The sequence below is a fragment of the Anarrhichthys ocellatus genome, unplaced genomic scaffold (assembly GCF_004355925.1).
Source record: "Anarrhichthys ocellatus isolate YVR2014 unplaced genomic scaffold, GSC_Weel_1.0 scaffold131, whole genome shotgun sequence".
NCBI lineage: Eukaryota > Metazoa > Chordata > Actinopteri > Perciformes > Anarhichadidae > Anarrhichthys > Anarrhichthys ocellatus.
In genome coordinates this window covers 294721-318785 of record NW_022280161.1, presented here as the reverse complement: position 1 = coordinate 318785, position 24065 = coordinate 294721, and the positions used below count along the sequence as shown (strand labels likewise).

General features: G+C 39.5%; 2 protein-coding genes across 2 annotated transcripts in view; one reads left to right on the top strand and one right to left on the bottom strand.

Moving 5' to 3' along the window:
• Positions 1 to 1789: 1789 nt before the first annotated feature.
• LOC116399829 (B-cadherin-like) lies at positions 1790 to 18540 on the top strand. The gene is made up of 18 exons (XM_031877251.1): positions 1790 to 2212; positions 3455 to 3569; positions 6019 to 6107; positions 6535 to 6747; positions 7794 to 7916; positions 8415 to 8570; positions 9523 to 9667; positions 10742 to 10914; positions 11684 to 11812; positions 12190 to 12375; positions 12598 to 12842; positions 13528 to 13667; positions 13807 to 13898; positions 15056 to 15188; positions 15670 to 15888; positions 16131 to 16261; positions 17033 to 17176; positions 17562 to 18540. Exons 1-18 carry the CDS (start codon positions 2162 to 2164, stop codon positions 17781 to 17783), a joined length of 2706 nt encoding a protein of 901 aa, XP_031733111.1. The 5' UTR covers positions 1790 to 2161; the 3' UTR covers positions 17784 to 18540.
• The window catches only part of rasgrp3 (RAS guanyl releasing protein 3 (calcium and DAG-regulated)), a 55740-nt gene continuing 46565 nt past the window's right edge, over positions 14891 to 24065 (bottom strand). Inside the window, exon 17 of the mRNA XM_031877256.1 lies at positions 14891 to 24029. Coding sequence (XP_031733116.1) covers positions 24021 to 24029 — 9 coding nt within the window. The 3' untranslated portion in view covers positions 14891 to 24020. The remainder of the gene's footprint in view (positions 24030 to 24065) is intronic.

Genomic DNA, 24065 nt, shown 5'->3' with positions numbered 1-24065 from the left:
ATTTCAAGCAAAAACTGAGAAAATGCCATCAAGCATGTCTAATGTGTTGATTAGCAGCTTAGATAAATCATTGTAAACTGAATATTTAAGAGTGTGTGGGGGGGCGTTCTTGTGAAACCAAAGATGGAGTTATTTTTTTTGACCAATGACATCATGTGACGCTACGTCACCGAGTCACATGGCGTTGCATCCCTAGCACTCAAGTTTTTTTCCAACCCTAACCGAGTAGTTTTGTTGCCTGATCAACATGGTCAACACGGGTGGACAAAAAACTATTATTTGCAATTCAAAAGCACTTTCATGGAGGCGACTGTGACTCAGTTTTAGAGCGGGTCGTCCTTCATAAAATCTGGTTCGGGTTCGATCCCCGGCTCCGCTAGTCCATGTCGATAGGGAAGACAACCACAAATTGGTCCCGTGGGTGTATGAAAGGGTATGAATGATTAGATAGTTCGGATTGGCAGGTGGCACCTTGCATGGTAGCCCCTGTCATCAGTGTATGAATGGGTGTGAATGGGTGAATGATGTAGTGTTAAAGTGCTTTGAGTGATCGGAAGAAAAGTGCAATACAAGTACAGTCCATTCACCATTTACCAAATGCTTTGCTGTTTACCCCTGTAGTGTAAACCTATCTTGCTATAGCCACTGAAGTTGTGGTCAATAAGCCACAAATTTTACTTTAAAAGTAAATTGTAAAACAATGGCAGCATCAAGTGAGATGAGATTGTTCTGATTTATATTCAGTTTGTATTTTTAGTCCATTTATATTTAGTTGAGATCCACAAAAAGCCTGAGTAAATAAATAATAATAAAGTCAGAAATTAAATGAAGCCTTATTGTGAATCAGCTAATGGTTTTGCCTGTGAGGGGGGCAAAGCCTAGTTACTGGGCAGTCCGTAGATACTGACTATAAATCAGGTCACAGTCAGATGTCCACACAGTCAGGGTAAGAAAAGAATAGATGGATGGATGGAAGAAGTGCTCTAAAAACATTTCTTAGACTCTGTGTACAGTCTATTAGCAAATGATTTTTGATGATGATGTATGATGTTGCATACTCAAACACACTGAATAGAGAGGTCAAAAAAAGCTTTTGGTTGCAGTTGAGTTCCCTGACAACATTTTTCAGTCTGTGTGTGTCATGGGAGTGTCCTGCCTAACAGTGTACGGTGTACTGTAAATACAGCAGCAATAATAAACACATCACATCTAGCCTGAAATGCATGGTGCGTGGCAGTGTATGGTTAGGATCTCGTTAAGCTCTATGAAAATGGGGAACCTGAAACTTCTACTGGTTTTCCGAGACTGGTTTCATACCCTGACAGCAGTCTATGAACGACCTTAGTTGAAATCTTAAATCCCACAGGGTAGTTTAAAATTGGATTTTTATGTCACCATATGAAAATATTTTGTCAATATTATATATATAATATATAACATATATATATAACATACATATAACATATGACAATATATATTAAAGTGTTGTCAATTGTATGCAGACTAAAGAGAGAGAGGGAGATACAGAGAGAGATAGGGGGAGATAAAGAGAGAGAGAAAGAGAGAGAGGAGAGAGGGAGAGAGAGTGCTATAGCGAAAGAGAGGGAGAGAAAGAGAAAGAAGACGCAAGAGGGAGCTGAAGAGATAGAGAGAGAGAGAGAGAGAGAGAGAGAGAGAGAGAAATAAGAAGCGAGAGTGAGCTGAAGAGAGAGAGAGAGAGAGAGAGAGAGAGAGAGAGAGAGAGAGAGAGAAAGCGGGGGTTGTCAGTAAGAGGAAATGAGACAGAAAGTTGAAGAATGCTATTCACTTAGCTCTGATACAGCTGCTGGTCAATACAACTGCTGTCAGTGTTTTATCTGCTACTTGTTCATGAGCAGGAAGTAACAGAAACTACTGGTATCTGTCTCTACAGGTGTGTTCAGCCTGTATGACCATATCGGGAACACGGAAACCGCGCACCTGTAGGCTGACGTCACACGCTGAAAGTACCTGCAGCAACTCGTCCAGCTGAACTCAGTCAGTAACTGAATCTACCTTCACGAGAGAAGACAAAGAAGCCACGACGAAAAGTCGCAAAGGAATATATATTTTAAAATCACCTCGCAATTCAGTGGTTTTCTACTTTCATTGCAAGGACTATAGAAATAGGGTTTACAGACAGATGGGTACCGGCCGGGTCGCGGTTTTGGGCATTTTAATCGTCGTTTTTCTGGTGAGATTTCCTGTCTTCATTATTTCTTCACGTTAACTCTTCCACGCATTTCTGTCATTCTCTCGTGTTAGATTTAGAGAACGAAAAATAAACTGGTGACGTTAGTTACCTTACTTTTGTACATCTCATTAAACACTGGGTGTTTTTAGAAAACTATTTCTGACGAAACTTTCGGTTCTGCACCGAGTAGCTTTTTATTTCAGTACTCTCAATTTGTGTTAGTCAACACTTGCCGCGGCTCTGCATTGTATTTAACTTAAAGGAGTTCGGTTGTTGGGGCGGGTGATAATGTCGAACTTTAATAAGCGCTGCTTCGACTGAATTCGGCTGCTTCGACTGAATTGCAGATGGCCTAAATAATGATGTATAACATATTAAGTAATTTAAAAACGATGTCTTAACAAATATGTCACCCCTTTGACACAAGGAAGCGTTAAATCTCGTTCAGAGTTCATTCTTCCTCCCCTCGAGGAGCCGCTTGGTCTCCACGGGCCTCGCCCTAATTCCGTTGATGACGTTGTCGGCAGGTTGAATTCCAACATGTTTCGATGGTGGAAAAAAAACCTTCTTTCGATGGGATTGCTTGCAAACACATATTTGTCATTACAATTTTTTCACAGCATTTGCTTTTACTATGATACTGTGAACATTTCGGGAAATAGTTTCTTATAATATGCGAATTTATAGTTTTTACTGAATCAAGCTTTTTTTTTTTTTTTTTTAACAGTTTTAGATTTAGAGTTATTGATAGACCTAGAGCAACAGCTTTGATAATTAATTGTATTGCTACTTAATTAAATATGTTAGTTCAAGCTTATTTCTTATATGAATTTGCTGTTATATCTCTGTTTTACATCATTTTATATTCTTTGAGCTTTGGCCAAAACAAAAACGATTCAACAACATCACCTTGAGTTCTCAGTGCTTCTGATGGGCATGTTTCACCTTTTTCAACATTACATAGACCAAACTAATAGATCAATAAAAAAAATGATTGAGATTATTCAATTCCATAGTGCAATTATTTGTTAGCCCAGATTGGACCCTATGACTCCCTGGGTGGCAAGTTTATCCACCTCAATTGGGGATGACTCCAATGCTGAGTGATGTGTAATCACTCAGAATGCCATTTTACAGTTTCCTCAACAAAATCCGACTGAAAAAGTTATCCTGTAGCCTACTGATTCCACATTTCCATACATCTGGATTATGATGAATAAAAAGGCTGTTTTCTTCTCTTAGGCCTCATCTTTATTGACTACTAAGGCGTCAACATGTGTGCCTGGATTCAAGTCGGATGTGTTGATTTTCCGGGTGTTCAGGAAGCACCTGAAGCAGGGCACGACACTGGGAAAAGGTAGGTACAATCCAGGAAGCCGCTCTCTCACTCATTGGCTAATGCACACCTGAAGGAAACGGTGTGCTGTTCATTTCCGATGCTCATTATTATGAAATATGGATTATTTTCAGATTGTACATTCAGGAAAGAACATTTTAGCTATGGAGGCATCGAGACCAAAGTTAAAGTGATGGACTAAACTCCTTAGCTTTGATACGGTGCTCCTCATTTGGCTGTCTACAGATCACATTGTTCTCACCCACAAACAACCTCAGGTCTCAGCTTGCACTCACTCCGTACCTCCTGTACTGCTCTTACCTGCAGGGCAAAACAATCTCCCCGAGCCTGTTTTACAGGCCTTGCTTTATCAAATAGTCTCAGAAAAGAAGCACTACGCAGCTGCAGTTTTTTTTCACTACAGACCTGACATGTTTGTCAGGTCACGGAAGTGTTCCACCGTTTACTTTTTTTCCAATTGTCTCAGTAGAATGGCTGATCACCCTCTTTGGTTTGGCCTATGTCTTTTTCTTGTCTAAGACAAGATTATACGATGATGAAGCAGGCTTCTGGTTTGCTTGAGGAGGGAAGAGTCCCTAATGACGCTGCTGATGTACAATGTACTCATGGCATTACCGAATCATTAAACTGGGTTGTCTTGTGGTTGCTTGGTCATAATAAACTGTTTGGTGCTGTGTTATGGCAGTTTTACAGTCGGTCTGTTTAGTGGCTGATGCATAGTAATATCCTCCTGGACAAGTATGGTGTCCTGATCGCATATTGTAATGAATATTGGCTAGAAACGTTCATCAGTAAAACTCTATTTCACTCCGTAATGATTAACGTTAAACTGAGTTATTAATCCACGGTTCACATGTGTGCCAAATCCGATCGATAATGGTCCAACTCTTTTGGTTGAAATGTTATAATGCATATACCCGGTATAACGCAAGTGGTAGCTCCCTGTGATCTAGCCTGTGGGTACCAACCTAAAATGAATGATTTCGCTTTTATCATGTATGCTATGAAAAATATTTTTGTGGAGTCATTTATTTATAAATCACAAAAACATTTGAGAGTACTTTTGTGTGCATTTATTAATATCTGACCCAATATACAATAGGCATAGGAGGTATTCAATTTCACCAAACTTGAATAATCTTTATTAAATGAAAGATGCCACTCTTGAAAACAAAATTAAACATTATCACTAAGGACAACCGTAGCATAGACATATGCAGCTAAAGCTTTTTCATGCTTTTTTTATTTGGGGACTTCACCTCAGTCATGAGTTTGTCACAACACATTGCACAACTTGGGTTACAGTAGTTTTAATCTTTTGTAACAAGATGTTCTGAGCCAATCCTAAGGATCTGTATCGGGACGATATGTACATATTCTTTTTGGATCGATATTGATCAGAAGCAAACTCTTCTTCACTGGACTCTGCTGTGTTTTGTCCATCTCAGCCTGCTAGTGCTGCGCTCCTTTGCCACAGCTGAGATCTACAGTACAAATAATTCACTGCATATGAGAGTGATGAATTGGAGTGTGGAAATGTGAGAAATGATTTGGTGATTGATAAAAGTTACTAAGCTCTGGCTGTAATGTTACCAGCTGCAGGTCATACCAGCTGTCACACATTATTGCAAATTCTGAGTAAGTTGATGGCAGGCCAAAAAAACACTTGGCTGTCAGGTTGGTGTGCACTCTACAAGCAGTTGTCTGTACCTTGTCAAAGATTGTTTGAGGTAAAGGAAGCATCAATCTTATCACCATTGTACAACTGGATCAGGTTTATAGATTTTTTTTTTTGCAAAACTTTTTTTTTCTTTAATTCTGATTTTGGTCAAAAATAAAAAAAGATTACATTTGATACAACACATAATGCTATAATTTACCTTCACAATACATGTTTTTACTGAATCAGAAGGGCTGTGCTGCCCAAAGGCTGCTAACGTTAACTCACTCTCCTGCCAATCTCAACACAGATTTGTTATTAAATTCTATTTTATTTGTATAGCCGAGTTTAACTAATCAAAAGATCGCTTCTGGTGGCTTGATAAATCAACCTTAAATGGGGGGAAAAAGGAAGAAACATCAGGGACAGCCACTGAGGAGGGATCCCTCTATTAGGATGGTCAGAAGTGCAATAGATGTCATGTGTACAGAATGAACAATCGTTCCATATGACAGAAATGATCCATACAATGAGAATAGTAATGGCAGTAGAAGCAGTAATGTCAGGCCCAATAACAATAGAAAAAGCATTACTACTAGTGGATATAATAGAATGACAATAAAAACAGTAATAGTAAAAAAATATTACCACTAATAATAGTAGCAGTTATTTATTAGAAAGGCTACTTTTTTTATTAGCCAGAACACATCATATGAAGACTTGCCAGTTATTTCTTTGTTTTCTCTATGTTCTGCATTTGTAATAACTATTTCTTCTTTCAAATTCCAGTGGGCTTCTCTGACTGCACAGGCCGCACAAAATTTCTTTTCAGCACCGATAACAGCCATTTCAAAGTACAGACAGATGGCATGTTGAAGGTCAGTAGAGTTCAACAGACTATTGTAAAATTCTAATGCTCACCTCTCCAAAATCCTTGCACATCCCTTTGTGCCTTAACATGATTAGGGGATTTGAGTAACTATTGTGTGAAAATATGAATTCTCAGCAACAATAACAAAATACCACTTTGACTCAACTTAGATGAAGTATGATGACAGAACCAATGTAAGTTTCAAGACGGCAGTGTCTCTGTTGAGTGACTCCTACATGTGTAACTTGGACCCACCTGAATACAGCACAGATTTAGTTGAACGGCAACAACACTTGTTGTTGTTCTTTGTTGTCAAACTACCTTCAACACTTTGGATTTTTAGAAGTTTGATGTTGTCATGTTGAGAGCTTGCTTGAATCCAAATCTGTTAACAGCAGGTTGACCTTTGCTAATGGGTGTTTTTTCCCCTCCAGGTAAAAAGACCAGCTGATATTCATGGACACCGGGAATTCTTTATCCACTCCTGGGACTCACAAGGTCACAAAATGAGTGTTCTTGTCAGAGTAGTGCACCATGGGCATCACCATGGGAACCACCACCATAATGTCAAGCATCACCATGGAGAACGCAAACACCACAACCATCAGCACCACCACACTGAAGTGGACTCTGCTAATAACACAGAGGTACTGTAGGATTAGAGACACTTTTGAAAGGGCATGAAGGAAACTTGCAAATGTATGTTTCTAAATGACGCTAATTCGAATAATATATTTGATGTAAAATATGTTTTGCAAGTGCCACATGCATCAAATTTATCAAGGGTCTGGAACAATTGACATTGTTGGAGGCAGGTTTGACAGTGGAAAGGCTCTGCATGCAAAGATCAGTTTTTCTATAGAACACTGCCCCTTTGTGGCTGTGTATGAATTGCCAAGGCTCACCGGTTCAATTCTGTTAGCAGAAGTCTTTTTCATAGCGCTGCGGGATGTAAGTTTGGAATTCAATTATTTTTTTTTTTTCTATACTAACTTAATGTAACTTATTAGGAGTATTGTCAAAATTAGCCAAATATGTGTTCTAAAAAAACGCATGATCAAATTATGTGTACATAAATTTTAGCGCATTATCTCCATGACACCGTGTCCCAACTGTCAGCACTGTGCAGCTCTAAACTTTTGTCAGACGCCTGGTTTTCATTTATCTCTGTTGCTCGCTAAGAAAGCGCCACAATGGACACAGAACGGCTGATTCCTGAAGTTACAATATGGAGTTATCTATACGACACCGTCTCATTTCATTAATAAAAATCTAAATAAACGTGTCAGGTTGCTGGAGGCTAAATTGTATGTCATTTTCATTTATTATCACAATATAAAATGTTTTCTGTTTTTAAAAAGTACAAACGGTGGAACGTAGCGCTTGCCGTTAGGAAACGGTGTCATTCTCTCTGTCATCATTACAGTTGTTAAATTATTTTAGCTTTTCTTTCACAATCAAATATCATTTTTTTGACTTTTTTTTTTTTTTACTATTAGAATTGTCAAATTTTGAATATTTATTAGTTTATGTATTCAGAGTTTAACCAGGTATGTAGCACTGACGAACTCTAACGATAACTGTGAAAAACAGCAGGGTTACAACTATGCGCTAACGTGAGCTGCAGCGATTAGAGTCCAATGTCTTGTGTCTGTCACACTATAACTGGCTACAAATGTGCGTTTTCTTCCAGGTGCCCATTCTGAATTTTCCCAAGACTGGTGAAGGGCTGATAAGGAGGAAGAGAGACTGGGTTATTCCTGAATTAAAAGTTACTGAGAATGACAGAGGACCCTACCCCCTACTAGTAGCTCAAGTAAGAGGAACCTAAGCCCCTTGTTCCTGAGAATTTGATACTGAACTGTATTTTGATTATTTGTTTCTCCGTTTCTGCCAAGTTCCCGCTGCAGTCATTGAGCTCGGCTTTTTATTTTAGGTTTTCTATTTACAGTACATTCAAATATAGCATTCCATTTTCATGTGTGCATCTCTTCCCACTCCTCCCTAAATATAGCCATAGTTTCAATTTTTCCTTAACTGGTGATAATCAGTTATTGACCTTGTTTTATTTTTTATATATTTAAAGTGTAATCATCCTGTTATCAAGGGAAATTATAAAGAAAATGCATAGATGTTCTGAGGTGCACTATGGCTGAAATAATGAATCGGCTGTTAGCCATGTAGAATTTTGTAACCGCTCTCGGTTTCTATACCTCAGAAAGGTAAATGCAGATTAACTCAAAGACCTCTGCAGTACACAATATTGTAGCTAACAATATTGTGGTCTAACTCCGGCCTGGTGTGTTTTTTCCAGATCCGTTCTAATGAGGATAAAATACAGAAGATCCTCTACAGCATCACTGGTCCAGGAGCCAGTGAGGATCCTGTTGACCTTTTCACCATGACCAAAAACACTGGTAATCTGTATCTCACACAACCGCTGGACAGAGAATTAATAGACAAGTACATGGTAAGCACCCTCTCTGATGTTAGTTTTATACACTCTGTTCACTTTTCATGATCAGGCAGGGAATCATATGGACACACTTTGTACTCCTTTTTGAATTACAGGTGCAATGTGTAATTGTTCCAGGATTTTAGTTTAAAAGAGTCCAAAAATGTCTGTTGATCAGAGATGCTGTATCTAAAATGAGACGATAGTGAGTCACTGTAGTCTGTCCTCAGTCCAACATGAGATGACAAAGATGTAGAGCTGCCCTGAAAGCTTTTCAATAATACATCCATGATCCTTGTGCCTTTTTTATAGTTTGTTTATTGATTTAAATTCTAAGTTGAAGAAACAAGAAAACTACTCGCAACCTCGTCTTATTCTCACTGGGAGGCTGCTACTGGGGTACAGCGTGCACCTGCTCCGGGAGACGGATGGAGCTTTCGTTAGCTTTTTGAATTTAGCCAGAGCAAACCCCAGCACCGGGGCTCTCATCCTGTTGATGGCGTTGCAGTTTAGACCCAGCGCTCCACCAGCTCGCTGTGACCCACAGCGCTGGGCTTATTTGCTGTCCGAATCCGAGTTGCCCCATAACAATAACTGGAAGTCATCCCCGGAACAAAAAATCACCACGGACCCTTGGAGCAGCTAGCTCAGTATTACATGGCCGAGCTTCATATTCCTTCAAACTAATTTGTGCATATCGACACAATCACAGATGTTTATTCAGGGCGTTTAATCAACCTTTCCTCCAAAAACAATGATTATTCAATCTTACATTGGTAACATGATGATTAATTGCTAATGGTCTTCTTCACTGCCTAACTTGGTACACCTGTAGATCAGAGATTTAAAGTGAAACCAGTGGCATGTTGTGTCACCAGTGTGAATGCTAGCGATATGGAATAAAGGATCTACATGGATTATTATTGAGTATACAGTTTTATAATTCCAATGTGTTTGTCTTATGCAGTTTAAAGCACATGCTGTGGCAGAAGGTGCAGGAACTGCCGAAGCGCCTATGGACATTATAGTGAAAGTAACTGACCAGAATGACAACAAACCAACTTTTGCTCAAGACACCTTCCTGGGAGAAGTTGCTGAGGCCTCGCCAAAAGGTACTGGCAGTTAATCTCCTTTAGCCCTGAAGATGTCTGTTAATGTTACACGGTATTTTTTGTTATCACAAGATAAAATAGCATATTTGAACTTCTACTGTTTGACCTAAAGCTTTGATGGAGTTAAATCAAGGACCTGCTCCAACATATTTGGGAAATACTACACAGTGGATGTGCCATTACTGAAAGGGACTTTTTCTTATGCGACCTGTAACCTAATTATAAACATAAGAAAGAAAAAGTTTGCAAACTCATATTCTCAAAAAGGTGAGCATCCTAATTAAGCTTAAGCTGAGGTCAGATGGCTAAATCAAAAATAATCTGTCACCTTGATCATTACTCTCAACTGCCAGTTGTCTAAATCTACCTTTTTGTTTTATGTGCATGCGATTCATCATAGTAGTTAACCTTGCTATAAATTGTACACTACTTTTTATATTGAAGGGTCATTTTAGTTAACTATATGGGTTATGACAAGACTATTAATTAGTGACTAATTGACGTCACTGACTGACCACAACCATCACAAGTGCATTGTTGGAAAAAACTATCGTACCCAGCTTCAGTCTGTAAATCACGTTTTCGATGAAGTGCGCTGCTTGTTTATGGGAAAAATCAACGATTACTCATTGACTTTGGATACATAATGCATCTAGAAAGAAAATGTGTACGTCTTAATGTAATAATCTGGTGCACTTTGAGAGCCAAGAGGCTGGATCTATGAAGGATGTTGTGCTAAACAATTTATTTATGAACACATTGGGTGTATAGATATGAATGGTGATGACAAAGTCACCCACAAAGCACGGTTATCGAGAAAGGGTCCGTTTTTGAAGACTGGTTTAGTGGGTTGCCGACTTCGCCCTACATGTTGCGCTGGGAGCATGAGTCCTTTCCTGCAGGGAGAGGTTCCATCGAGTCCACAGCCTCTGGTCTCGCTGCGGAGGGCTGAAACAATAATCGTTTTATCTCAATTATCTTGATTTCATAATCGTTGGAAGACAGAATTCCAAGCCCCAGCCCTACCAAGAATATCACATACTTAATTTTCACCTCTGACTTCCCTCTCTCCAGGTTACGAGGTGATTAAGGTTGTGGCCACAGATATTGACGAGCCAAATACTGACGCCTCAGATATTCGCTACCGTATTTTGAGCCAGGATCCAGATTTGCCCAACGAATATATGTTTGTCATCAACCCAGTCACTGGAGCCATCCGGCTCAATGCCGGCGGGCTTGACAGAGAGGTGAGCCTTCTAAAAACCTATTTCACCTGTCTGTCTTTCATGCTGACTCTGTTGCGGGCCGACTGAGAAAGTAGTTTGTTTACATAGGAAGTAGTTTATTAGTAGATGTTGGTATGAAACTACTGACTGAGATCTCACACAGCTGATCACAGAAACTGTGTGGAAGTTTATATAGCCATCTGCTATTGGCTGATCTTGACAAGTGGGATTGGAAAGATCAAATGATGCATATCTGGAAATCTATAGATATCTGGCAGATATAGATTCATTGACACAAAACCACAGATTCAGGATATTGGTTAGCATAGACTGAAAACAAAAATCCCCATGCAGAAGAAACTGTACATCTTGCCAACCAGTCTGAGATAGTTTGTAGAACTGACATTTTCCTATCCATTCATGATGCAGTCATTTCAAGTAACTCCAAATTTGTTGTCACGGTAACTTTCATACCACCTTTCGACTTTCCTCCGTTTTGCATTACCGAAGAGAATATTATGGTAATTGCCTAAAGCAACAGGAAATGCAATTTTGATGGCGATGGAGTAGAAAGTGGTCTGTTGCTTTTATACACTGTACATTTCCTTTTGTTGTTCAAAGTAACATTTGTCATCATGTAACATCACACCAGCCAGGGCTAATGGGACTGCCATTAGCTTCTTGGCTATTTTTCTTCATGGATTTGCTCCAACGGAGTCTAAAATTACGTCAAAAATGTTTAAGCCTTCCAGTTGGTGAGTTAAACTCATTTGTGTTTCTCTTCTAACAGAAATATCCAAAGTACACTCTAGTGGTTCAAGTAGCAGACCTGATGGGAGAAGGGTTGACTAGGGAAGCAAAAGTAATCCTTACTGTCACAGATAGCAACGACAATGCTCCGGCCTTCACTCAGCCTTCCGTAAGTACAACATGATTCTGACTGGAGAGCTACGTTCACTAAACACCTCCCCAGATGAGCAGGTCTACAGTCCTAGCTCAGCAACCATAACTAGGCACCGCAGATCTGTCAAGCTTTGGAGTTTTTGCCATGCTTCATTTTTTTTTTTTTTTAGTAGTCTAGTTTAAAGTTGACCATGTATGAGCTGGCTCGTTCATGGTAAGTGAACTATAGTAAACAGAGAATCCCATAGCTGTAGAGTCATGAACTAAACTGCATGATGATGTAGATTATAAAATGAAGGCCATCGTTAAAAAATACTTGTTTACAAGCAACAGCATCCTTTTTTCTGATCTTCACTGTTTTTCTCTTTTAACTCCCTTGTTACATTTTCCCAGTATGCGGCATCTGTTCAAGAAAATGCAGTGGACGCTCATGTCGTTAGGATGTTGGTCACAGATGGTGACGAGCCACTTTCCCCAGCCTGGAACGCCAAGTTCACGATTATCAATGGTGATCCTGGAGGACATTTCACTGTGAAAACAGGAAGTAACAAACATGAAGGAATCATTTCTACTGCCAAGGTAGGAAATATACAAAGAATTCTCACAGTCACAATATTAAAGTTATGAGATATGTCATTAAATGTTTGTTCCATAGATAGTATTTCAGCAACCTTTTGTCAGTTTATTAGATAACAATCACTGTTATCTATTGAGGGAATTTGAGTGCAAGTTGTACAGCAGTATGAGTTGTGAGACACTTGTCTGAATTGTGCTGCTCTGCTTTTCCTTCCATCCAATTAGGGTCTTGACTTTGAGAGGAGCACCACGCACACTCTGTTGGTTGCAGTGGAGAATGAGGTTCCTTTTGCTACTCCATTGCCCACTGCCACTGCCACAGTGGTGGTGAGTGTGCTGGACGTCAATGAAGCTCCAATCTTTGATCCAATAGAAAAACATGTGTCAAAACGGGAGGACCTTGCACCGGGCGGTGATGTGGTGCAGTACACTGCTTCTGACCCAGACACTGCACGCAAACAGACAGTCAAGTAAGCTCAAACTCTGATCTTTGTTATTTTCAACAAGTATTTAAACACAAGGTTATCACTGCCAGAGAAAACTAAAATAAGAAAAAACAAGCTTTAGGTGTCACTTCTCTAACTTCTGAGGGCAACAAAGACTGTATTCAATTCATCTTTAATTTCACTGTATACTATTTAAGTGCAGACAGCATTTACTACATGTTCACTATTGTCTTCCAAAGTTTTTGTGTAATTTGGTTTGCTCCAACATTAAGCTATGATTTTGTTTCTTTAAAATGCTGAAAATGGCCTCTTATTCCACCATTTCCAATCAGTAGCTGTTGATATTCATTGCATCACTTTGATTTGGAAGTTGATAGAGATTGAGTTTCATTGATAATAAAACAATGATCATGGTTCAATATGTCACTGTCACTGCTGTCAATAATTGCAGCCACCAAAAACCTTAAATGTTCCTGTTTTTCAGTTGATTGTAAGTTTGGCGTAATGAGCATTTATAAAAAGTAAAATCTAAAATGTTTCAGGCTTAAGTTGACAATATGTCCAAGCAAAACTCAAAGAACGGTATATGGCAAATATCAACTGAATTACTTTTTATGGGGATCGGATCTGTGAATGCCCTGTCATGAAGCATGTTGGTTATCTGCTCGCTTGCATAGCATTAACTCTGTTTTTTTCCTTGTATATTCAGGTATAGAATAATTCGAGACCCTGCCGGATGGCTGAATGTGTCAGACATGGGCCTGATTAAAGTACGAAAGGGCATGGATAGAGAGGCCCTCTTCGTCAAGGACAACAAATACACAGTACTCATTGGTGCATATGACAATGGTAGGTAGAAGGCAAGACTTGTACACGGTCATCTAGTTTTCTGCACTGCTTTAGGGGCCAAACAAAATATGTACGTCGTCTCACTGACGTTTTAGCTTCCCTAGAATTGAGTTTGTGTGTGTGTCTGCCACCTCACCAGATGATGTCCCAGCCACAGGAACTGGTACACTAATAATCCAGCTTGAAGATGTCAATGACAATGCACCCACCATTGAGGAACGTTCAATCAAGGTGCGTCTCCTTTCCCAAAACAATTTTTAATGCAGATGAGATTTGAATTCAAATGTGATGGGTGTGATTTAGGCAATGCTGGGTTTGAAGAGCAGATGGGGGCTATATATGGACAGAGAGGGGACTGAGGAAAATTGGTGATGTACACAGCTTCTGTTTCAATAGATGGAGGAAAAATTCATCCTACCAAGAAAATGTTTTTTAAATATTTGCAAAGGCTTGATTTCTTCTTTCTATGATTTCTTAATTCCTGGTTCCCAAGTGTCCTCGGAGGGAAAATTGGAAGCATGGAGGAAGGATTTGAATAAGGAAATAACATTGTAGGATTGGAACATCCTATTGGTTTGTGAAGATGTACAGAAATGATCTCTAAATACTCGTCCGAAAATATTGCAAAATAATTAACTTGCGAGTATAGAAATAACACCATTTTGGCGATATATGTACTAAATGTAATGAATGTAAAGGTACCTTGTGTCATTGTATTTGGGATATAGGAAAAATATTTTTGTGAAAAAGTAAAAGATGGACACAATCATCCCTATAGAGGTCCCTCTGGTACCTAAGATTTACATTTTGAACCTCAACCCTTCAAACATAAAACTGAAGAAAAAGGAACATACGCTTAGTGTATCTTGCAAGAAAGCATAATGACCACTAATAGATTATCATCATGTATAAATCAGCCTATCACCTGACGAATATATCAAGGATTAGAGGATTTATGTCAACAGGATTTGGAAAAACTTGTCCATGCATTTATCTTCAGTGGACTGGACTACTGTAACGGTGTTTACAGGTCTCTGTAAAAAGTCAGTCAGAACGCTGCAGCTCGAGTCCTCCCTAAGACCAGGAAAGTGGATCACATCACTCTAGTTCTGAGGTCTTTGCACTGGCTTCCTGTCCAACAAAGAATTGACTTTAAAATTCTGCTGCTGGTTTATAAAGCACTGAATGGTTTAGGGCCAAAATACATCTCTGATCTGCTGCTACCTTATGAATGGTTTGGGGAAGTGAGGTGGGAGGAGAGGGAACCTTGTTTGTCCTTGTCATTTGTATTCTTAATGAAAACTAATAAACATTGTCACGATCTCACAAAATTTGTTTTGCAGTAACATGAGCAAATAAAGAGTCTTTCTGTCATTGTGTTTCCTCAGGTGTGTCACAAGGAATCGGCTCCTCAGCTGCTGTCGGTGACGGATAAAGATGGACCGGGCTTTGCTGCTCCATACAGCGTCTCATTACAGGGCATATCGAAGACTAACTGGACCGCTAGGATGAACGATTCCAGTATGTACACTATTAATTCACAATAAATAGTTTTTTTTGGGTTTTTTTTACACATGGTAAGCCACAAACTTGTAACCATCCAATCAAATGGCCATTACCAGGAGAAACTTGTAGGTCAGTCCTGTCTGCAGAAAAAACAACTAATTAAATCAAGAAAATATTTTAACTGTTTAGGAGCTGAAAATTGTCCTCAGATTAGCCATCGCCAAAAAGATCAAAGTTCATATAACAGGTAGTGCTTCCAAGGCAATGTACTCGGTCAGAGATGCTTCAGTTGAGGTATAAGTTTAGAAAGTGTTTACTGAGATTTGAATGATTTTGGATGGTTTATTGGGGCACCGATACAGAGTATGAGAGTAATCGGTGTCTGAAGAGAACTCATTGAAAGGAGCCTCTCATGCAACACTTTTCCAAATAATATAAGACAAAATGAGAAACTCAACTGGCCAGTGGCTATAAAGTCAATTTTCCTCTGTTTCAGGAACTGGCATCATCCTGAATTTAGCCACTGAGCTAGAAAGTGGAGAGTACACTGTGGTCCTCAGGGTTTCAGACAACCACGGCGAGGCACAGGACAGCACCGTCCAGGCCACAGTTTGTGACTGCACCGGGGAAGAAGTGATCTGCAAAGGGCGTGTGGCAGGTGGCACTGAACTGCCCGTAATCCTGGGAATACTGGGAGGCATCCTGTTGCTGCTCAGTAAGTCTGATATTTAGTTTACAAACCCCAGTCGGGAAGCTGGAATAATTAACACATGGTGTGTCTGTATTTGATGGTCTATTGCATTGCGACGTGTTCTCTGGAATGTTTCACTGTGCAGGGAGCATTGGGTGGCCCAACTCTCAGCACTTCACCTAAGCTGTTTTTGCTCTGTATGAAATGGTTGGACTTGTGGTGAATCATGGGTGTGTTGTATTAAGCTTTGTGCTCTGTATGCTTAGTGCTCGTGTTGCTGCTGCTGCTTTTCGCGAGACGGAGGAGAGGAGAGCAGAAGGTACCTCTACTGCAAGACGACGACATCAGAGACAACGTCTACTACTATGATGAAGAGGGCGGCGGGGAGGATGATCAGGTAAATTAGGACGGGGGATTTGGACTGATTGCTTTATGACGAGGCTCAATCAGGTGCACATCATATCAAAATAATGAAGGCGGTTCTGACTGGAAAAGCTGGAGGGACATATCTGTCAGTATTCACATTGACTGTTATTATAACATATACATTTGCTTATCTACAATGTTGAAGAAAATGATCTTGAGTTAAAGGTACAGATGGAAGCAGCCTGGCTGCAGTGTCACACACCTACATTATGTGACCGTTTTTAAACATCATAGGCTATTCTTTTAAGAGCTTACTGCTGTTTATTTAGTAGTTAAACGTTCTTCAGTGCTGCCAACATGTAAACTAACATGCTTCAGTTATATAACAGTTGCGTTTTATCAGGTTTATAATTCTGTTTATAAGTCAGTTCTCATTATTTTAAGGGTCATAATAATAGTCTATGGTATCACATTATCATTAATATTGTTGCTGTGAAACGGTGATATTTTCGGAGGTTATACTCGTACCATGAAAATCTCATGCCGTTACTCTAGTTGAGCAGTGCCGCTGGCCAGCACTTATTAACGTTAGTGGGAAGACTGGTGTCAAATGGTTGTTTTTAGCAAAAGCACCATTGCTAATCTATCATCTAACAGCAGGAGACATAGAATACAGTGAGTTGCATATAAAAATATCAACAGAAACATGGTTTACTTTTATTCAATGAATGCACCAACAGATGTTTTAGTTTAAATGAAATACGCAGTATCTTTGTGTAAACCCCTAAGTGTTTACAATCAGGACTATGATCTTGGTGTTCTCCACCGTGGTCTTGACAACCGGCCCGAGGTGTTCAGAAATGACGTGGTGCCAAACTTCATGCCGGCTCCTCAGTACCGGCCTCGGCCCGCCAACCCAGAGGAAATCGGCAACTTCATCGACGATGTGAGTCAAACAAGCAAGAGCTCATACAAACGTATTCAAATCAAAATAGTTGATTTATCACTGCTTTTAAATGAGTGTTTTTAAAGCTCATATTTGTTTGAAATCACAAATGATCTCATGTTGCCACACGCACTATTCCAATTTCAAAGAGTATTTTCATTCTCTTATCATATAGATTATTAGTTAACACGAACTGTAAATGCTTTAATTCAAACCCGATGAGGCTCCTTTTGGTGTCCCAGTTGATTATCGTTTATTTGTCATGGCATGATGTTCTTTGATACTTGTTGCATCATCCTCTATCTTTCCTGATTTCTGATTCCACTGTATATAAAATAATGGAGTTCAGTTTAATGAGAACATGTATCCTCTGCGCCTCTCTTAGAACCTGAAGGCAGCCGACAACGACCCGACCGCACCCCCTTACGACTCCCTGCTGGTGTTCGACTATGAAGGAGGCGGCTCTGACGCAGGAAGCCTCTCCTCTCTGAACTCGTCTTGCAGCGGAGACCAGGACTACAACTGCCTCAATGAGTGGGGATCCCGCTTCAAGAAACTGGCCGACATGTACGGAGGAGGAGAAGATGACGATGACGACATGATGTAAATGTCCCAAAGGGAAAGTAATATGGCTGTGTGAATGTTAGATTGATGCAAGCATGGACTGGTGAATGACTGCATCCCAGGGAAATTATAGTGCAGCCAGACATCGGTAGGCCCACAGATGTTGTTTTCTGTGTGGGGATTGAGGTTTGTTGTCAATTCAGTCCTGTCAGCAGTTACCAGCCACTGCTCGGAAGCCAAAGAATGAGTTTTTTTTTTAGTTGTTTTTTTTATACATGAGTTCTTTCTGCCTGTCTTTTAAAACCCTGTTTAGTTCTATGCTAAAGACTAACTTTGCCTTTTGTAAACGTTCTGTTCATTGAGACGTGGAGCCACGCATCAGTCTCGATGGTGATTCACAGATATTTCAGCCTGTGTTGTAGCTTACTGGGCGACACTGGACACTTGCAGTTGCACTGGTAACATTTGTGTATTTTTGGCAATGTATGGTACTTTTATGGAGTTTGTACTACTGCTTCAATTAGATTTTTTTTTTTTAGATGTTTTATATTTGAGTAATGAAATTTTAAATGATCAAGGGAAATCAGGTAGCTAGCCAACACATCACCCACTGAGGGCAGAGTTCAATGCATTATGAATGAATGCTTCTTAAGATGCTTGATTAGTGTCTGTTCAGTTGGCATCTTAATTACATTGTAATGTCAAAACACTTTTTGCCGTTGCCTTCAGTGGTACTTTTTTTTGCAAATGCTTTGTTAATTTTGAATTTGTTTATAAAGTTATCTTAATGCAATAATGGATTTGGAAATGGTCTTTGATTTCTTTCATGTAAATAAGTCTTTCTGTAAAATATATTAGACATCCAAAATGATGGTCCAGCAGTCATGACGAAAGTAAAATCCCTCAGGAGTTGTGGAATTGGCATATTGCAAGACTTGATGCATGTGATGGCAGAGGAAGCCGTTTAACACCCAGACTAGAGTTTCTATTTACTCGGGGTAATCGGACGCCTGCCTGCCACTTAAACTGCGCTTCCAAAGCCAACTGCGTCTGTCTGTACCAGACTTGCATGTCTGTAAACTAGGCACAAGAAAAGGCCTGTGGTTCCACTCTCAATTGATGCTACATAAGTTGCAGCACAACACGATCCCTTAAAGAACACAATCGGAGTGGTGTCGCCTTTATGTGGAACTCAAACCTGCCACTCACCTCTTGGGTGGCAAACATGTATCTGGCATCACACTTTCCCATCCATGAAAAATAAACATTGCTGACATGTCAAGGAGCTACAAACAAACTGACTCGTCTGCTGCAAGCGAACAGGAGCGGAATACCAAACAAAAAGGTGACTAATGACATCACTGTCAAGGAAAGGATGAGCAGCCTTTAATTAATTTTACACCACCACTTTTGAAACTGCACTTAAAACTCACCTATTCAAATCTGCTTTTAACCTGTGAAGCTAGTTATGTTTTTGTGTTCCTTAGCCTTAAACCTTTTGTTTATATTGTAATTGCTTTTATCGTTTCATTTTTGACCATATAAAGTGCCTTGAGTACTTTTTTATTTTATTTATTTATTTTTTTTAAAGGGTTATACAAATGAAATTTATTATAAACTTCTCTCAATACGCAATTGATAAATCCCATTAACCCAACGGTGTTAACTGCCATCCATTCAACCACACATTAATGTAATGCAAGAACTCGGTCACGTCTCATCACAAACGATGCATCACTGACGGAAGACAAATGTGCGGCTGCACTCACCCCTCCATCTCCAAAAATGGCCCCACCTACCTAGCCCTCACCACCATAGCACCAAGAAGCCTCTGGCCATAAAATAGCCTGAAAGCTTGGAACCTGAAGATTAATTTGATATGAAGCTCAGCAGTGTGTCAAATTCCTCTAGTCAAGAATCAGAAATAAAAATGTATTAATCAACTGATTACTCTAGTTTGTGGATGTAAAGTTTCATGAGGCTCTTGTTATCCTAGAGGCCACAATAGATTATTCCATACAGTAATGTCAAGTTAAAAAAAAAAAATCTCAATATGGGAAATGGCTATGTTAAATGGACTGTACTTCCTGAAAGCACTTTAACACTACATGGCATCATTAACACACAGCCCGTGGGAGCAATTTGGGGTTTAGTGTCTTGCCCAAGGACACATCGACATGGACTAGCGGGATCGTCACTATCATCACGCATTAATACAATTGGGATCAGAAGAGTGTCGGCTTTCCAGTCCAATTTCAAGACTGTTTAGGGTATGCAGAAACATTCAAATACATTATTTTAGAAAAAGGCAAAGATATCACATTTATACTGTATGCAAAAAATAGCATGTTTTTTTCCCCCCAAACTGTAGGGGATTAGCATAACGTGTGCATGTCTGTAAAAGGGAGACTTGTACCCATAAGCCTATTTTCATTCACACATCTTGAGGTTAGAGATCAAGGGACCCCCTCGGAAATCGCAGTGACAGTTTTTCCCTCACCAAACTTCAGAACGTTATTTAGCTCCCTTCCCGGGGAGTAGCTAGAATGACATGGTTGGTACCAACCGATTCCTTAAGTTTACTATTTTCTTATAAAACCAGTATCTTCTAGCTATAAAACTGAGCTAGCTACAGCCTCTCAAAGATGGTTGTTTGGCTGGGCCTGCTGGTGGGCTGTTGGATTGCTAACAGGTGTTAATCCTGTTAACTTTCCCTTTATGGCTACCACCTTTTTACACATCAGATAAATAAGGAAACACTCATTTTGTTTAAAAAACAGGACACAGTGGCCTCAATTAAGAAACCGGTTTTAATATGTTAAGAGAACAACCAGCAGGCCATGGGGATGGAGTGGCTCTTTTAATCAAACAGGGTATACAGTACAATATCACTGTAACCACAACCAAGAATAACTCACTAACAATGAGTACATGGCCACCACACTGTTTTTAAATGCACCTACCACTCTTCTCTTTGGTAAACTCATTAAGACCATCACCATAACAACAGAAATGCTCACACTGGGGGCTTTTAATTGCAATGCAAAGTACAACTACAGGCGGCTGTGCCTCAGTGGAAGAGCAGGGTCATCCTTTAATCACGAGATCGGCGGTTCGATCCCCGGCTCCGCTAGTCCATGTGTCCTTGGGCAAGACACTTAAGCTGCGCAAACTGCGCCTGCGGTGTATGAATGGGAATGAATGATTAGTTCGGGTCCTATAGGGCAGGTGGCACCTTGCATGGTAGCATATGAAGGCGAGGGCCTGGGAATGTCAGACATATCATTGTTCCATCTAGGTTCAAGTTATAAACTTACTTTTAAATGACTCCATAACTCGTCCTTCCCCACTGAAAGCTCTGATTACATAAAATATTTAACAACAACTAACTGTTTCTGCTGAGATCTTCCACCTGCTGTCACCTCTTTCCATGTCAGACCCATCTGCTGCTGAAGTTCTCTTCATGTCAGATTCAACTGACACTCTTTTAACTGTGCATCTCAAGGTTAACGCCTTAGTCAAGTTCTGCTCATACTTCTATCACCACTATTGTGTTGCTATACAACACCTTTCTGTACTTTCAACATTAAAATCTTACAAAAACTAAATCTAATCTTTTTTTTTATAGGTCATGACAGCAAGACAGCAAGAGTCTAATCACTGAACATTTCAGAAAAATGTGCTAACAGTATGTATGCAAATATTGTGAATAATTAATAAAAGAAATGTAAGGTTCCTTTAACAATGTATTTCCTATGATTTGATTTCCTTGTTCTGGCTCATATTGTTCATAAATCAATAAGTAAATAAGTCTACTCCTCCTAGTACTACTACTATTAATAATAATAATAATAATAATAGTAATAATAATAATTGTGAAACATTTGAAACCATAATTGTACTAAGTAGTTATCTTTTGCTAATATAAATGACAGATACTTTCATTTCACTATGACATTATTCAAAGTCAGATTTTATAGTATTTTACCCCCATAACACTCTCATTTCGTGGCAGTGTCATGTTTGGGGTTGCTTTGTGTGTTTGTAATCATTTCATTGACTTTCTAACATGAAATGTTAACAGTCACTCCACACAGAGGTCTGTTCAGTAATAATGCAAGGAGGGTGTGTCCTCAGTGTAGTGAGATGGGGAGTGAAGGTGTGGGGGTCGGGGCGGTGGATGGACATGAAACATGTTCGACTGAGACTGAAGTTCACCAATAATTGACGCTGCCTTTACATGGACCATCATCACCCGCTTTAACCTTCCTCAACAAACCTTCCTGATGTCTTCATGTTCTGTACCCTAACTTGCACAAAAGTTTAAAAAAATCAACCTGAACTTATTTTTTTTGTATATTGTAATTATTGTGACATATTATTATTACTATGATTATTTTGGAAACATTATTTTAGGAAGCATGAGCACCATGGCTGAACACATGAGGGAGGGGCTTCACGCATGTATTTCTCACATTTGCTGTGCTCTACGTTTTGTTTTGTTTGGTATTATTTTACATTTAATATAATACATACAACATTTTATATAGTTTATTCTGCGATATAATTTCATTTCATCTGTAAAAGATTTTCTAAATGTAAAAAGAGACCTACAGGTGATCTTTGTACCCTGATTGTTGAAGATTTAAAATTAAAGTTGAGTTACAAAGTAAAATTACATTTAATGTCATAATTAAATGAAAAACTTTTGTTTAAAAAATTGTTGGCTTTTTTTCTTTAATAACTGAATTTGTTGGTTTTTCAGTGCCACATTAAAATCAAATCACAACACAGAAAGCAAACTGAAGAGGTGTCAGTGCTGCTGCAGAGAGCAGCTTCAACCTGCCAATAGTAAACGCAAAGCACCATCATTCACTTCCATGAGGATGTCTATTTTGAGATTGAAACGCATCATTGGTGACAAAATGAAAAACAATTAACTGTCCAATCACAGCTCGGGGGTGCGAGCATAGGCAGAGCTTATCATCGCTGACAGGAGCAGTCCCATTGAAATAGTTTCCTTTGGGCCAGCTGGCTGGAGAGGCACTACTATTAAAATACATTTAGCTACATTAGTGTTTCTCTGCAAATTATAATACAGTCGACAATGTGTGTTGTATTTTACTTAATTTCTTAGATTTTCCTCTTTTTTGAGCCTTTGAAATTTCCCATAGCTGATGATGTACATATTTTGTAAAAATATAAAGCACAGTGATTCACTTTTTTCTAATGCTAGGGTCAGAACAGGAAGTCCAAAAATGTCATACTGAGAAAAACCGTCATTCGGGCAGATATGTCTGCAGTGAAACTCATGCACCCTAATGCAGTCATTTTTGACTCTTAAGACAACGGGAAAAAGTTAAAGGTGCAAAACACGAGATTGGGAGCATTTCGATTGCTTCTCAACGATTCTCAACGTGACGCCTGAGCCGAAGGCTCATAGCTAACAGTGCAAACAGCACTTACAGTACAAACTACGGTAAACGTGCCGACAGAGCTACGGGTGTTTACCTGAGGTGGAACAGCAGGGTTGGTGCTAGGAATAAATAAAAACATTGGCAATGAACACTCAAAAATATAATTTAACAGAATCCAGGCTTCAACGTTCCATATGTTGGAAGGGTTAATATTCACTTTCATTTTGACTTTCCCTTTTTTGCATCAAACCACACAAATATCTACACACACCATATCCATCATGTATTTTCCAATCATTCCAACTTGGTAAGTGACGGTAAAGAACTTGCCTGTGGGTTTCCACAGATCAGGCTTTTACTTTGTCATACTGTCCCAGCCGGATATTTAAAGCTGGTGGCTTACATAAAGTAACTGGCTGGCTTTGATCCACTGAATTTCATTCCACACTTTAGTGAAGTTTAAAAAAAGTTTTTTCTCAGTTCTTCAAGTGTTGATGTTACGTATGTACATCCTGAATCAAACTCCAACGTAAGATACGTCTTAGTAATCCCCAGCCAATTACCCTGCACATGACGGCGGTGTTATTCCATTCCATGATTCACAGTGGGTGTTAGTCCATTATCCACTGAGCTCCTTTGCTTCATCTTTGTGATGTTGAGACCACACATTATGTTCTTCCATGCAGCTACAGTGTGTCCACACAGCACGCCTGTGCTGAAGTCTAGAGAGGACATGATAACTCCAGGTCACTGAAGGGGGACCTCAGGCAGCCCAGCACATCCCCCAGAGAGAAGAGCTTCCTGGTCCCAGCCGTTAGGGGCTTTCTGGACCTCTTGGACTGGTCGTCATCATCGCGACCAAGTCAGCTGTCCTGGAGAGGAAGAGAAAAGATGTTTTTTTGGATCTG

What these genes read in the sequence shown, in the direction of transcription:
- LOC116399829 (XM_031877251.1), top strand. Translation starts at nt 2,162, where the DNA reads ATGGGTACCGGCCGGGTCGCGGTTTTGGGCATTTTAATCGTCGTTTTT. An exon ending in ACCCCCTACTAGTAGCTCAA is followed by an intron (nt 7,917 to 8,414) that starts GTAAGAGGAACC and finishes TGTTTTTTCCAG; the next exon opens with ATCCGTTCTAATGAGGATAA. An exon ending in CGCTAGGATGAACGATTCCA is followed by an intron (nt 15,189 to 15,669) that starts GTATGTACACTA and finishes CCTCTGTTTCAG; the next exon opens with GAACTGGCATCATCCTGAAT.